We start from the raw sequence: 15,921 nt of genomic DNA on the forward strand, positions 1-15,921 counted from the left end.
CCCATCGACTGCTGTTGCCATGCGATCCAACAGTCAACATCAGTCTGATAAGCTACCCGACAAGGTGGTACAGCCATGCAGATGTCACGACGGTTGGCAAGCAAGAGGTGCCCAGGCAGGATTTAAAGCAAAGCAAGCATCTCTGGCCTGCCGGGGCTTAACGCCAATTCTAGGAAAGAAAGTTGTTTATTCTCCTACCAAGCAAAACAAAATGAACAGGTCAATCAGAAAAATGTCAAAGGAAAAAAAAAATCACATTAAGAATACAACACAGAAACACACAGAAGTAAACTTCCGTCTATTAAAGTCGGATACAAACAGCTAAAACTAACACAAACAGGACAAGTACTTCTCACTAGTGTCCTCTGATGTATATATCACTACTTCTAGTTTATATAAAGCCAGAGATTCCCATGCAAGGGGAACCTCCTCTCCCGGTCCAGCCTAAGGAGATACCCTGGTGGTGGCTCTCTGAGACAATACATGAAAGCGTAGGCGATTCTGCTTGTGCGTATATTCGGCAAGGCTGCCACTTACTTGGCAGAAGAAGTGAAAAAGAAGTAAAAACCATAGCACTAAAGAAAACGGACACAATTTCGGAATGATCAAAGATGTCTTTATAAAGGTTTTCACGACTTCATTCTAAATATACAGAATAAAAAATGGTGTACTCACTTGTGAGACACCAACCAGATTTTCCTTATACTGTCTCAAAATTTAAAGATCAATTTCCCCAGAGGGTGTGCAATGCATCATAAAATGGCCTTTTTGAGGGTGGGAAAGGAAGGCATATTAAATTGTTCCATGATAGACATGCAAGACTGCTATCCAATATATATAACTTATATACATTTGATGACTTAGAAAAAACAATCATTTGTGACAAGCCTAAAAAGCCTGTCATATTTAACATACTTTAGAATGTTTGGGTGGCAGGGGTTCTCCAATTGTACCATGTGGCCCTTGAACGTTAACAGAAGGCCAATTTTGGTTGAGTCTCCAGCAGAGTATCACATCCACCCTAAGGAAATACAATGTGGATTGAACGGAGGGCGGAGACCTTACCTTAACACATAAAGGAAAAGGATGTCAGTGTAAAATATGGACTAAACTGCTTCAGGAAGAATGCTTTAAAAATCAATATAGGCTGGAAGAGGGGATCTTCCTTCCTGGTTGGAGCCCTCCCAATGTTAAGGCAGGACCCCTCCATGCTAACTTCTGCAAAGAAAAACTTTCTCTGCTTATTTAGTTTTCTCCTCTGAGTTCAAACGCTGCTGGATTCGTTTGGCATAACTTTGTGCCATGGAGTTAATAATAGACAGGATAAAGTAACACACCATCACGACGACCAGCTTCTCAAACATCCAGGACAACCAGTTTTCTCCCTGCAGGAAAGAAGGCAGAATAATTCAAGAAAAAGGCTTCCCTCAGTTCAACAGTCAGAAGGATATTATTTACAATGCTTCTAGGGAAAGGATGAGAACCTGAGGTTTGCCTAGACAACCCAAACAATTAAAAACCGGTCTCTAGGTACCCTGAAATTTACACTTGGCCATCTGAGTTCACTCTGCTGGATGCACAGCGATCTAACTTGTATAGTTAGGGAGGGACGGTGGGCTAGTTTTTTTACATGTGCCCTAGGAATAGTGGTCTTGTTGGTCTACTCTCTACACTACAGCTGCCTTGCAGATCGTGCTGGGAAGGGGAAGGACACTTAAGCTCTGTTTCAGTGTTAAGAGCTGCTTTTAGAACGCAAATGTGAGCCCCGTTTGGACAACAGACAGCAGCGGGGCTCCAGGAAGAGTCTAAAGTCAGAACAACAACTGCCTCCTCCAGGCTTCGTGGGTCAGGCTGCTGCTTACTCATCCCGGCTGGTTCTTTCCTCTGCCTCAGAACTGCTGACAAAACCGGCCAGGCTTAGTTTATTCAAGTCAGAAGCTCAGCTGTGGTAGGAGCCTTGCTTTATTTAAGAAAGAAAGAAAGAAGGAAGCAAACGGTGGCTTTCATTTCCCACAGCAGAAATGGAAAGGATATTCATGTTCCTGTCACCTAGTACTTGGTGATGGTACGGACTTTAACTAAATTTAACCCAGTCTGAAGCGTACGTAAGGTCAAGACAGCGTCACACACAACAGGACTGCTGGCTTCCTTTGCCCCATCCTTGTTTCTGGAAACACCCTATGGACAGACACAACGACAAATTCCCCAGCAGGGAATACACAGTGCCTCAACTTCTGCTAACAGACCGGTAAACATCACTCACTCCATCCAGAAATCGGGAGAAGAGCGAATCTACTTTGAGCCTGAAGCTGCCTGCCGAGGGGAAGCCAGAGGGTGCTCACCTGCGGGGTGCCCACTTCGCTGCTTCGGTGGTGGAGCTTCTGGCGCTGCGCCTCCAGGTACTCCTGGAAAGGTTTCTGCAGAGACGGACCTATGCCGGGGACAGCGCTGGAGCAGGTTCCAAAGCCACAGCAGACACATTCGGGAAGAGAAGCAAGAGAAACGTTAAAGAAAATCCACTTACCCCTCAGACTTAAAAAGAAGAAGAAGAAGAAGAAGAAAAAAAAAAAAAAAGCAGGGACTGTATAAAAAGAACAAAGTACAACAATCGGAGCAGAGCTGAGGCAATCCTGTGAAGCTTGTTGGTGGATAAAAAGTCCTCCTTCAAGCAAGTCCTTAGAGCACAGACATGTCCAACATTACTATATCTGGGAGAAGCTGGGAACGGGAGCCCAGAGCCATGCTATCACAGGAGAGAGGCCAGCGCAGCTGAGGCTGCACTCTGGTGTGCCGGCGCAAAGAATAAAATGAATGACTTCTGAGAAGTCCCACATTTATCACCACCGGTTCCTGTAAGAACTGGTTTAAACCGATTAATAAGGAAATGACTTATGCTTGTGTCATCTCTAGTTAAAAAAGAAACTGCCCTCCCTCTCTCTGACTGTCCCATCTTCTGGGGGGGGGAACACGACAGTGTGGGGGTGGGTGGGAGGTGCTTTCTCAATCTAAGTCCTTATTAGGACAATCCCTGCGTCATCCTTATCCAAAAAGAATGCATTAGCACATTCAGGAGGCACCTCCCCCTCCCCAGAAGTCAGTGATTAACAAAGGAACAAAGAGGAACTACGGACCTTGAATCATTTCATGGCTTATGATGGATGTTTGCACAGAAACTCCTGTACATTACCAAACAGCCTGTTCCAAGATGTCTGGATAGCTCTCTCTGATAAGGCTCCGGACCAAGCAAGCTCCCCAGAGTGTGGAGCCAGGCTGTAAAACCGGTCTGGCAACTGAAGCTACCAGGCTGCCAGGGTTCTTTTTTTTCTTTTGATAGCTAACAGGCTTTTTAAAATGGTACTGTGGGGCAGCTTTGAAAAAGTAAACATCCTTATTTCCTGTACCCTTTATTTTCTCATCTGTCTTATTTGCTAACAGGCAAACAAGCCTATACTTTTCCTAGGGCCAAAGAAAGTATGGAAGGCGCATGTGAGCAGTGCCCAGTGCTCGGGCAGAGTGTACTGACTCCAGTGAACTCTATCTTGTTTCTGGAACAATTAAGTTGCTGCTTACAAAAGCAGAGGAATAAAAGAGGAAGACTCTCTTTCTGCTGTTCTATCTGCCAGACGGGAACAACCCCTCAACTGCTGGCCACCCCTTTTCTTTACCCTATTACCTCGCAATCACTTAACAGTTCAAGGAGTCCCTACTTTGTGTCCATGGTGTAGACAAGAGAAAACCAAAACAAAGTGCAGCTAGCGAGTTTTCACACTCATGTAGTCCCAGCACCCAGAGGGCAGAGGCAGGTGAACACCTATGAGTTCAAGGCCAGCCTAGTTTCAAAAAAAGAAAAAGAAAAAGAAAGAAAACCAGAAGAGTGTACAATGCTACATGTTTGGGAGAGAAGACACATGCTGAAGGAACTGGAAGGAGAAAGGAGAGGTGACCAGGGATGAGGACTGCAGGTGACAATGGCCTGAACAGACTCAAACAGAAGGGCACTGCGGTCCCTGTCTCCAGGCAGGCCTCTTTCTCTCAGGGACCTTTTATTTTACCTGAGACAAAGTTCCACCATGACCCCTAGGATTGGGGCCTACAATCTGTCCCAAGTGCTGGATTATAGGTGTGAGCCATTGTGCCCACATTTCAATGATTTCTAAGTGGTCTTATGTTAGTGAGGTAGATCACAGCTGTGTTGTTATTGTTCATCAGCAACGATTCTAACTACTAAAGAACAAAAACAGGACAAACTTTCTTTTTAAGAAAAAAGCATTTCCTTCGTAGTTCAAGTAACCTTTCCTTATACAGTACAGGCAGGGATGCAAATAGTCTCTCCATTTACACTAGAAATAAGTGATCTAAACAGCAAAACAATTCCAGCAAAATACATGGGCAGACACACTGGCTTTGAATGAAGCAGGTGCACAAAGCTGTAAGAACTTCCCTCTTCACAGGTCAGTTCCCTCAGCCCTAACACCATCATCTCAAACTACCAAGGCCGGCCACAAGAGTTAAGACAGTAAGAAGACAGGGTTTTAAGTTTCTTCTGTTCTTGCAGGCAGCGAGGAAGGGCCTGGCAGCTGCCATTCCAGATTCTCCTCAGAACAGGCTGAAGAGACAAGCATTTGCCATTCAGTCTAAATCTCTAAGGTCAGCTGATCTAGTCACTCTAAGACTCTAGGGTCAGCTGACTTGTAGATTTTCAAGGAGTTATTTTGGGACTAATGGTAAGATGAATTTATGGAGGTGCTTGGTATATTATGCTCTGGAGAACTGTGCTGGTGTAGGGAATTCTTTCTGCAAATTCCCATTGAAGACGAGGAAAGAGATGAGGACAGATGGTAAGTGTAAGGATTATGTCCTTAATTACATCACTAGCCTGCGATGGCGTCCCAGCCTAAAAAGTAGGCGTGCCCTCTGTGCCCTCTCTCTTTCCTAACTCTCTCCTTCCGTATTCCCCACTCCGCGTGGTCTCTCCCTCTCCCTCTCTCCACCAATAAAGCTCTAGAACGGTAACTATGGCTCGTGACTCTTCCGCCACCGGTACATGCAGCACTCTTCTGCGGCGGCCAGCCATGAGAGCCGCCGCCACTTAACCAACAGTAAGTTTTTAATTTTTGTCTGGCAGTGGTGCTGCACGTCCTTAATCCCAGAACTTGGGAGGCAGAGGCAGGCGGATCTCTGAGTTCGAGGCCAGCCTGCTCTACAGAGCAAGTTCCTGGACAGCCAGGGTTACACAGAGAAATCATGTCTTGAAAAACCAAAAACAAAAAAGTTTTATATTTTTTTATATGAAAAGTTTAGATATTGTAACCAAAACTATTATGAGCAAATAAGTGATCTGAATAAATCTAAAACATAACACATTTGAAATCTAGGTATAGTTTTAAAGCCAATTATTTGTTGTAGCCTATTATCAGCTCCCTCTCTTTGGAGACAGTCTTCAGTATTTCCGGCTGGCCTTGAACCTGAATACGTACTCAAAGATCTGCCTCCACTTCCCAAGTGCAGGCATTACAAGTATGTGTTACTACTGCTGCCTCTTTGTCCCCCGCCCCCCCACAGGGTCTTACTATGTATCCCATGCTGGCCTCAAATTCACCACCCTCCTACCTTTCTACCTTCTGATTGATAGGATTATAGACAAGTACCACCATGCCTGACACAGAGCATTCTCAAAAAAATCTTTATTACACTTTTACTTAATCATTGTGTGTTCGTGTATGTGTACGTCAGAGGACAACTGTTGTTTTAGATTTATTTATTTATTGTAAATGAGTGTTTTACCTGCATGTATACATTTGCATGTGTGTGCAGTGCTCAAGGAGGCCTGAAGAGGGTATTGGATCCCCTGAACTGGTGATACAGATGGTTGTGAGTCACCATGTGGATGTTGGGAACTGAACCCTCTGCACCGCCAACAGGGCTCCTAACCACTGAGCAATCTCATCGGGCCTTTCCCCTTCCTTTGTTAAGATAAGGTTTCATTAAGAGCCCTGAATGGCCTGAAACTCACAGAGACCTGCCTGCTTCTGCTTTCGGAGTACTGGGATAAAACAGGTGTGCATCAGCATGCCCAGCAGAGGACAACTCTTGGTTCTGTCCTTAATCTACCTCAGGCTATCAGGCATCTCAACCTGCTGACATCTTACAGGTCTCCACAAAGTATTCTCATACCAAAGTTTTTGAAAGAAAAAAAATAGAACTATTGCAACAAGTACTTTTAACCACTAAGCTATGTTTCTACTGGCCACTTCTCCCTGTTTTTTTTTTTTTTTCCCCAGATGGGGGCTCAGGCAGCTCAGGCTGGGTCAGAACTTGTGATACAACCTAGCCTTGCCAAGGACTCATGGTCCTCCTGCCTCTACCTCCAGACTGCTGGGGTCACAGGCATGCACCACCACATCCAGTTTATTTAGGGCTGGGGTTGAATTCACAGCTTCATGTTACTAGAAAAACACCCTACCAACTGAGCTACATCCTCAGCCACAGCCGTCATTCCTAACACACATTTAAGACAAACTATAACAGCTCATAAATTCATTCCTCAAGTTATGTGTGAGCTGGAAACCAGAAGCAAGAGTCCATTCTGACACACTAGAAGTAGCATGCGTGCATGCATGAGTGTGGGTGATCGTACCGATTTACAGTTCTCATGCTGAAAGCATTAAGTTCAGAGCTCCCTTGTCCACACACCTAAGAACTCTTCACCTCAAGAGTGGGTGAAGTCCTCCATCTGCCATTAGGTACTGAGTAAGTTCACAGAACTAATTTTGTGAGATAGAGGAACACAAGGTTGGAGAAGAACAAATACAAATATAACTATGTTTCAGTACTTAACTATTTTGTAGTACTATTTGTTAGACTAAAATGTACTTAAACTAGCTTTATAAATAGCTATTTGCTCTCAATAAGAAATCATTAAAAGAAGGAAGGTGGTCTTATTCTCTTTTGTTTTTTGTTTTCCTTCGAGACAGGGTTTCTCTGTGTAGCTTTGGAGCCTGTCCTGGAACTCACTCTGTAGACCATGCTGGCCTCAAACTCACAGAGATCCTCCTGCCTCTGCCTCCCAAGGGCTAGGATTAAAGGCGTGCGCTACCACTGACTGGCTTACTTTTTTCCTTTCCTTTCCTTTTTTTTTTTAAACAACAGGGAGAAAAAATTCTGTGGATGACTTGAGAGGCAGCCAGAGCTACACAGAGAAACCTTGTTCTGAAAATAAATAAACACCACCCCCAAACAGATAAGAGAGAGAGAGAGAGAGAGAGAGAGAGAGAGAGAGAGAGAGAGAGAGAGTAAGTATTGTGTGTGTATGGTAGGGAGTATTTGATTTTTTGTTTCTTGTTACTGACTTTTAGAATGGGGAGGAAAAAAACAACAAAACTGAACAACAAAAACCAATCAAACTCTTCAGAGAAAACCCACAAGAAACTCTAAAGCTCAGAACTCAACCTTGATGAAATGTGTTTGACTGTTTCTCATGGTTTTGTACCTAAGTATATGTTAGCCCAGACAGAAGACAAACTTCTTGGCAAACAGTAATTATTGTTTTTAAAAAAGAAAGAAAAAGAAAAACCCAGCTGTATGCAGTGGCTCTCACCTCTGACTGCAGCACCTAAGAGGGTGAGGCAGGAGAAATGCTCCAAGTTTGAGGCCACAATGGGCCACAGGCTAGACAACAGTGTAAGACCCTATCTCAAACAAAACCACCACCACCAATTGAAAAGTAACCAACTAAACCAACCAACAAACAAACACACTCAAAATAACATTTGAGGAAAAAGAGCCCTGACCAGTTTGTAAGTAAACTCTCTTATTTTAAACCGTTTTTAGAACACATTTAACTCTTAGTTCTAGAAATCATGTTTCTAATACGAACGTGTATTCTGAACTCTCCTCATATTTCCTCATTAGGGCTTGCATTATTTTCTGTTCTCAGATATGGTCAGGAACAGTCCTGAGGAAGCCTCAGAGCTGGCGGAGATTGTTGAAGAGTGGGTGGGATGATTAGTTCACAATGCACAAATTTTCATTTGTTGCTTAATACAGATTCTATGCCTTTTCCAAGTATACTAGAATCCATCAGTTATTATTATTATTATTATTATTATTATTATTATTATTATTATTCCTACTTCTCATGGGAATTCTTTCAAACTGTGTTTCAAGTTGGTTCACCACATATAAAACCACATCTAATTAACTTTGAGTTACTTCTCCATCATGGAGATAGCAACCAAACTATATCCTACTATGAAATACTTCCTTATACTCATTAAGATTCTGTTTAGATTTTCCTAGTCAGATGTGTTTTTTGCTAATGTATTCTCATGACATGGGGGCACTGTACTTAACAGAAATATGAGCTGAATAATAGACTGTTTTGTCGAGAAAGGGAGAACATGCCTATAAACTCTGCACTGGGCAAACTGAGGCAGGAGAATAGCAAGTTCCGGATCAGGCTGGAGTACATGGTGAAACCTTGTCTTAAAAGCCCAATAAAAGCCATCCATGCTTCTCAGTGGGTGAGGTGCTTGTCCACAAGCCTGACAGCCTATGTCTGATCCAGGGTGGAAAGAAAACTGACTCCTATAAATTGTCTTTCTCTCTCTCTCTCTCTTACATACACTCTCTCTCTATCTTACACATTCTCTCTCTTCTCTCTCTCACATGATAACATACAGGAATTAAAAACATCAATGCTGGGCATGGTGGCATATGCCTTTAATCTCAGTACTTGGGAGGCAAAAGCAAGCCTTCTCTACACAGTATGCTCCAGGACAACCAGAGCTACAAAGAGAGAACCTGTCTGTCTCAATCTGTCCCCACCAAAAAACAAAACAAAAAACAAAACAAAACAAAACAAAAAAACCCAAACCAAACCAACAAAAATGTATTGTTTTGTTAAGAAGTTGAAATTTCTCTTGACTACTGCAGGGGCATAAATGAACAAACATTTAAATTTAACCCAAGCTTTGTTTCTTTTTTAACCACTTCCCCCAGGATCTCAGCACTACTAGGAGTATGTAAGTTAAATATCTTATTGTAAAAAACACACTGACATGGTCTGAAATAAGGAAATTATGGGTATAAAGGTGGTTTTCACCTTTAATGCTCTGCACAGCACTCTGAGGCTAAGTTATTTAGCACCCCCTCTGGTGATTATCAGACAGTAATCATCTCAAGGTATAAACACGGGGCTGCTGAAAGCTTACAAATGGGTCTTAGGGAAGAACCTGGGCTGTCATGTTTGGCAAGTGCTCTTACACACTGAGCTGTCTTATTGGCTCTGTTTTATTTGCTTGAGACATGGTTTCATGTAGCACAGGTTGGCCTGGAACTTGTTACATATCTAAGAATGGTCTTGAACTCCTGATCCTCCTGCCTATCCATCACAAGTGCTGGGAACAGAAGAATGTGCCTCACCTGCCCTTCTAAAACTCATCTTAAGGCTTCGTTAGCAGACTAATTAAATGTCCAGGTGGAGAGCAAGCTATTTCTACAAAAATCAATCTCTTTTCCCCTTCCTCCTACCCACCCCCCTTTCCTCTACGTAGCCTTGGCTGTCCTGCTGGAACTCAGAGACCCGCCTGCCCCTGCCTCCGGAGGGCTGGGAGGCGTGAGCCATTGTGTCCAACATTCTCTTGTCTTTCTAATGGACAGCTGTGAAGAGTCTTTCAGAATCTGGACAGCCAAACCTGTGCTTAAACACCTGTGCTCAGAGAGAAAACTTTTGTCTTAAGAATTTCCTGGATTCAATTAGTAAATTTCATAAATGAAATTTACCCTCTGTCTTCAGAGAATTCTTCCTTGCATTTTTTGTTTTGTTTTTGAGACAGGGTCTCAAAAGTAGTCCAGGTTGGCCTTGAACTCACATATTCCTGCCTGGGCTTCTCAAGTACTGGGGTTACAAGCGTGCACCTGGATTTTCTGGAGAATTCTATCATTTAAGATACATTTGGGATGCAGTTTAGAAGCATAGAAATAGAGCCCTCTGTAGAAAACTCTCTCCCTTTTCTTCTTCTTCTGCAGGGGTGATGGGTGGTGTGCAGGATCTCCATGTGGAGCACAGGCTGGCCTAGAACTCTCACGTCTTCTGACTCAGTCTGCAGATGCTGGCACCACAGGCACACACTAACATTCTGGGTTAGAATGATGGTCGTCCAGCTGAAGTCAGCAGTCTTCTGAAGAGAATGAACTGGACAGTTAAGCTAACTGTGCACTGTACTTTGGGGATAAACTAGAAGCCCCTTCCCATTTTACTTCCATCATATGCAGACCTGTCTTCTACACAAAGAGGAGATAATTCTCTTTCTTGGTAAGAGACTTGTAAATAATTCTGTTTTTAGAAATATGTACACTCTAGTGAAACGTTGTAAGGTTAACCATCCCCCCTCCATCCCCCGCCCCAGACAGTGAGTGATCTAAACAGGCTTAACCGTTAGTATTTTAATGAGTTGTCATTTCCTGTCTGATAAAGATTCTCACAGTATTTAACCACCAGTTTCCCTGGGGACCAACCAATACTAGAGCTCTATTCATAGTGACTCAGAACCGACCTCAGACTCCTGGCCTGATTCAACAAAGACAGATTACCAGACACCCTCCTCTGGAGGTGGACTCCTTAGAAAGGGTGGGGGGATTTATCAAGCAGCCTTCTAAAGAAGCCAAAGGCCATCTCCTAGGCCTGCACTGATTTTACAGCTGTCCTGCCCTCAGACACTAGAGGGAAAACCAGAAGACCCCAAATGTTACTTAGTAATGCAGGAGTAAGAGTGGATGGGCACTGACTGAAAACCAGAACTGTTTGTTTTTTGAGACAGGGTTTCTTTGTGTAGCCCTGGCTGTCCTGCAACTCACAGATACCTGCCTCCTGAGTGCTGGGATTAAAGGCGTATGACACTACTGCCCATAGCAAATCAGCACTTTTTAACCTAGTAAAAATAAGGTCTAGTAGTAATTCTGGGTACCTGGAATGAAAGTGGTACTGTGTTACCACTTAATTGAACATAGACTATAATCTATGAAGCTGGTATTGCAAGGGAAAGTTGGTGACTTGTACATTTTACTTCCTTTTGGACCTAAACTGTGGTTTCTTTACACACCAGGATTTTGGAAGAGTACTCCAACATAAAACAAATCCAGAGTGAGAATTACACACTGTACTGAACAATCTAGGGCTTCTTCCATGGGCTTGTTTGGACTGACAATCTCTGACACCTTCTAAAATTTGCTGTGATTCAACCTCAGGGTTTGGGATTAAAACATCTTGAATTTTATTTGCATTTGTGACCCTCTGAAATAATTAAAACTTCTTTTGTATTCAACTTAGCTCACTGTGTACCTGGTGGTTTTATTTATACACGATACCACCCCTTTCTTCCAGGCTTGGAAGACCACTCTGCTTCATCCAGAAACTTCAGGCATATGGCTGCTACTGCCTCACTGAGTTTCGAGCACACAAGGTTTGGCAACAAGTGCCCTTGCTTTTGAACATTGGGAGAGTTTCCTGTAAGACCCAGAACATGACTGAGACCTCTCTCAAGTGTGTTCTCACTGGAGAGCACCTTCCTTCAGAATGCAGATCCGAGCACTGAGGACAAAGGGGACTTGTGTGAATGAAGCCAGAGCTTAAGGAGTGGCCGGCTGGAATGGGGTGAGAACAATCCTTCTGGTTCTATTCAAGCAGCTGACTGCAAACCCCAGCTTTCAACATGGAGGGACACAACACTGCCTTCTCCAGGGCTGCCTCAGCACACCCTGAGATACATCTTCATGCCAGTTTTCAAAGAACAGAAGCTCATCAATGCATCAGGTTGTGTTTATTGGAGACAGAGTAATATTCCGTAGCTCAGGCAGACTTGGAAATCATGGTAATACTCCGGCCTCAGCTTCCTAAGTGCAAAGATTATAGGGGTGGGCTACCAGACAAGAATTCTGATCTGTTTCCATTGATATTTTTTCTTTATGTTGCTCTGGCTGTCCTAGAAGTAGTTATGAAGACCAGGCTAGCCTCGAACTCACAGAGATCCACCTGCCTCTGCCTCCAGAGTGCTGGGATTAAACGTGTGTATTCAGTATCACGCCTAGCTAGCTTCTATATTTTTATTGTTTCTTTTATTTTCTCCCCCTCCCCCGCCTGCTTTTCATTTCCTCCTCTCTCCCTCAGGTGTACACACCACATTCAGTTGTAATTTGTGGGTTTTTTTTGTTTGTTTTAAATGTGTGTGTGCCCGAATGTAAGCATGTATGTGTGTTCGTGCAGGTGCCTAAGGAGGTCCATGGAGATAGTTACAGACAGTTGTGACTTGCCTAACAGGCTGCTGGGAACAGAACCCAGGCCCACTGGAAAGCAGCGAGTGCTCGTCATTGCTGAGCCATCTCTCCAGCCCCATAATTTGTATTTTATTTTATTTTATTTTATTTTTTTTGGCTAGTATTCCCCTCATCTAAAACCACATAGTGGCTCCTATTAATGAAAGAACAGGCTTATGTATCTAAGAAGTATTTATAGGGTAATTTAAAAGTGTCAAGAATGCTTTTAGCTTGCCTTTCCCTTTACCCTGTAAACGCTACATCATCTAACATAACTGGATTTTAGCTTTACTAGTCCACTGAAATGCTGATACTGTTTCTCACGAACAGTCTAACTATGCCGCACCCCATTATCTATGACAGGGACACTGAAGGGTTTCTATAGACCACCACAGACATGACAAGGGCCATTCTCCTCACCTGCAGAGGGAGGTCACTTTAAAAGGAGTGTGTAAAACTGGGTCCCCGAAGCTGGGCCTAAACTCAATTTATCCTTTTCCAGATCACAGAAATGAATACTCGTGGTCCAGAACTTTTTTCAAGACAGGGTTTCTCTGTGTAGCTTTGGTGCCTGCCCTGGATCTTGCTCTGTAGACCAGGCTGGCCTCGAACTCACAGAAATCCGCCTGGCTCTGCTTCCAGAGTGCTGGGACTAAAGGCATTTGCCACCACCGCCCGGGCCAGACTTCTATAACTTTTAAAGAAAATTATTCCATAATTATCAATGTCAAAGAGAATCAGGGACATGAACTAGTTTACATTTTTTTGTTTGCTATTCAGTTTATTTGAAGTATTAACAGCACAACATTTATATAACATACTTTGTACAATCAGGTCTCCCCTGCCCTTGTACATTGGGGGGCTAGGGAAGACCTAGTCCCTCCAACAGCTATAAACAGTCCAAGATAATGAGTTTATGAAAAATACATTCTCTTCCTTCAACAAACAAAACTATTTATAAAGCAGTATATGGTTCAGCAACAGGGGGCAAAAGGGAAAAATTACTTCAAAGAAAGCAACAGCTCCTTTCCTGGTGGGATCCATCGTTTACAGACATGAAATATTCATATCAAAGGTCTTGGGTGTCAGGAGGAATGCGTTCCTTAGCAAAGTTATAGCAAACACTTTGTTCATCAGTTATGGGGAATTAGAAGGCTCTCCTGGACACTTGAAAAACTTCACATTCATATCGAATACATTATCTGCCTCTGAACTTCCTCAGTGTCCACTGACACCCAAGACTTGTCCAAGGGCTGTTCTGGTTTTCTTGGCAGGGGGATAGGGAATATGGGTGTTGTTTGGTGCTGGGTATGGAACCTGAAGCCTTGAGCGCTGATTTTAAGTCAAATCATAGATCTCAGGCAATCCCCTTGAAGGACTCGACTCTTGGTCTTTATGAACATGAGATTTTATAAGAAACAAACTAGGACCACAGCTATCACTCTTGAGTCAGGGTATTACATAGCCCAGGCTGGCCTTGGACTCATGATACCCCTGTCTCTTCCTGCCAAGCCCAGACTAGCCAAGCACTCTACTCTTGTCTCTCCAAGAACAATATGTAACGAATTAGCATCTTGTTCAAGTGGTGGGGTTTAAATAGATTTAAATTTTTCTTCTCAGGTGCTACTTTACATTTTATATGGAAAAGATAGCCAGGCAAGGTGGCCCATGCCTTTAATCCCGGGGAAAACTCTGAGTTCCAAGTCACAGAGTGAGACCCTTTCAACAGCAACAACAAACTCAAACAGAAACAACAAAAAGAAGAGGCTGAGTTTCCCACCCATGGTCTAGCCTGACACAGCTCATTCTACTACTTTCCATAGAGGGAGGAACAAGAAACAACATTCCGATTTCAGCACTTAATTACTAACTGGTTCAAATGATCTCTCTTGCCATAGGCAAGCCTGACTCTGAGGTCAAACACCAAGTTAACTCAAAAATAGGAGACAGCAAAGAAGAGCATGGAACATTCTGTATCTGGCAAAAAGTCCCTGTTCCAGCCAACCCCATCCCCCAGCCTCGAGTTCAATGACTGAGTTATGGAAACTTCTCTTGTGTGGTAAAACTGGGGACTTTGTCTTCCAATAAGACCCTGGCAAGCTGACAGCAAGTCAATGTTCTGCATATGGCTTGTTGCGAGTCATAGCTTAATGTTATTTTCTGGGAATTCTTAGCCTCTATTTGGTGAGAATTCTGGAACATGTCATTTTATAATTACAATTTTTATCACTTGGTTCTGCATTTTAAGAAATATGTGCAGGTCTCATAATAGAGGAAGTCTGTAATTAAATAAAAATCAGTTTTATGTCATTATCATAATAATCAGGCCACAAGAAATATAATAATGCCTTTCAAACGCTCAAGTTTCCTAGTACTGTGACCCTTTCCTCTGACTTACTTCAAAGAGTGCAAAATAACATACAAGGAAATCTTTTTTTGTTGTTGTTGTTGTGGTTTTTTTTTTTTTTCTTTTTTTTTTTGAGACAGGGTTTCTCTGTGTAGTTTTGTAGTTTTGGTGCCTGTTCTGGATCTCATGTTGTAGATCAGGCTGGACTCAAACTCACAAAGATTCGCTTGGCTCTGCCTACCAAGTGCTGGGATTAAAGGCGTGTGCCACCACTGCCCAGCTAAGAAAATCTTTAAAAACAACAATAGAATTCTGTCTCTATCCACCTGCTAAGCACACCATAAATTAGAAAGCTGTTACCTAAATCCTAATCTCTCAGAATATGTAAGTGGTCCAGTACATCTGATTATTTACATGTATAGCTTTTTACATGTATTGATTTAGAAATTGATAATAAGTAATCTTTCCCTTAAACCTAGTAATACTGGCAACTACTTTCTAGAATTGTCATAGAAATAAATCTGTTAATTACAACCAGAGGATAAGCACTATTTAAATTAGGGTATCATATTTAGCTAGGTTACTCCACACTTAAATTAAGACTAGCAGTTCAAGCTGGGTGGTGGTGGCACAAGCCTTTAATCCTGGCACCTGGGAGGCAGAGCAGGCAGATCTCTGAGTTCCAGGCCAGCCTGGTCTACAGAGTGAGTTTTAGGACAGCCAGGGCTACACAGAGAAACCCTGTCTCAAAAAACTACAACCACCAGTACCACCACAACTACCACCAACAGAAGAACAGCAGTCCACAGGGGCTGGAGAGGAGGCTCACTAGTTAAGAACACCACCGGCTGCTCTTCCAAAGGATCTGAGTTGGGTTTCCAGCACACAGCTGGATAGCTTACAACCACCTGTAACTCCAGCTCCAAGGATTCTGACACTCTCTTCTGGTCTCCACTGGTGCCCAAACACATCTAGAATTTACTCACAAGGACATACACACATAAGTAAAAATAGGGCTGACTATAATAAAAAAGTAATTTCAGCCAGGTGTGGTGACATACACCTTTAATCCCAGGGATCAGGAAACAGAGGCAGGTGGATCTCTATGAGTGCAAGGCCAATGTGGTACATTGTGAGTTCCAAGCCAGCCATGATACACAGTTGAGAGCTTGTTACAAAAGAGAGAGGCATGAGAGCTTGTTACAAAAGAGAGAGGCAGGGGTGGGGTGGGTGTAGCGAAAGAAACAGATGGGGGTGAAAAG

At 43.1% G+C, this 15,921-nt stretch overlaps 1 protein-coding gene and 1 long non-coding RNA gene across 2 annotated transcripts in view; one reads left to right on the forward strand and one right to left on the reverse strand.

Moving 5' to 3' along the window:
• Positions 1 to 594: 594 nt before the first annotated feature.
• Positions 595 to 15,921, reverse strand: part of Vmp1 (vacuole membrane protein 1) — a 101,348-nt gene continuing 86,021 nt past the window's right edge. The window contains exons 11-12 of the mRNA XM_059271428.1: positions 2,343 to 2,448; positions 595 to 1,385 (exon numbers count right to left, since the gene is read on the reverse strand). Coding sequence (XP_059127411.1) covers positions 1,242 to 1,385; positions 2,343 to 2,448 — 250 coding nt within the window. The 3' untranslated portion in view covers positions 595 to 1,241. The remainder of the gene's footprint in view (positions 1,386 to 2,342; positions 2,449 to 15,921) is intronic.
• Positions 4,286 to 12,062, forward strand: LOC131917540 (uncharacterized). Its single transcript, XR_009380686.1, has 3 exons — positions 4,286 to 4,838; positions 10,030 to 10,315; positions 11,384 to 12,062. It is a non-coding gene; the product is annotated as an uncharacterized LOC131917540 (long non-coding RNA).

The sequence above is a fragment of the Peromyscus eremicus genome, chromosome 8a (genome assembly GCF_949786415.1).
Source record: "Peromyscus eremicus chromosome 8a, PerEre_H2_v1, whole genome shotgun sequence".
Classification (NCBI taxonomy): domain Eukaryota; kingdom Metazoa; phylum Chordata; class Mammalia; order Rodentia; family Cricetidae; genus Peromyscus; species Peromyscus eremicus.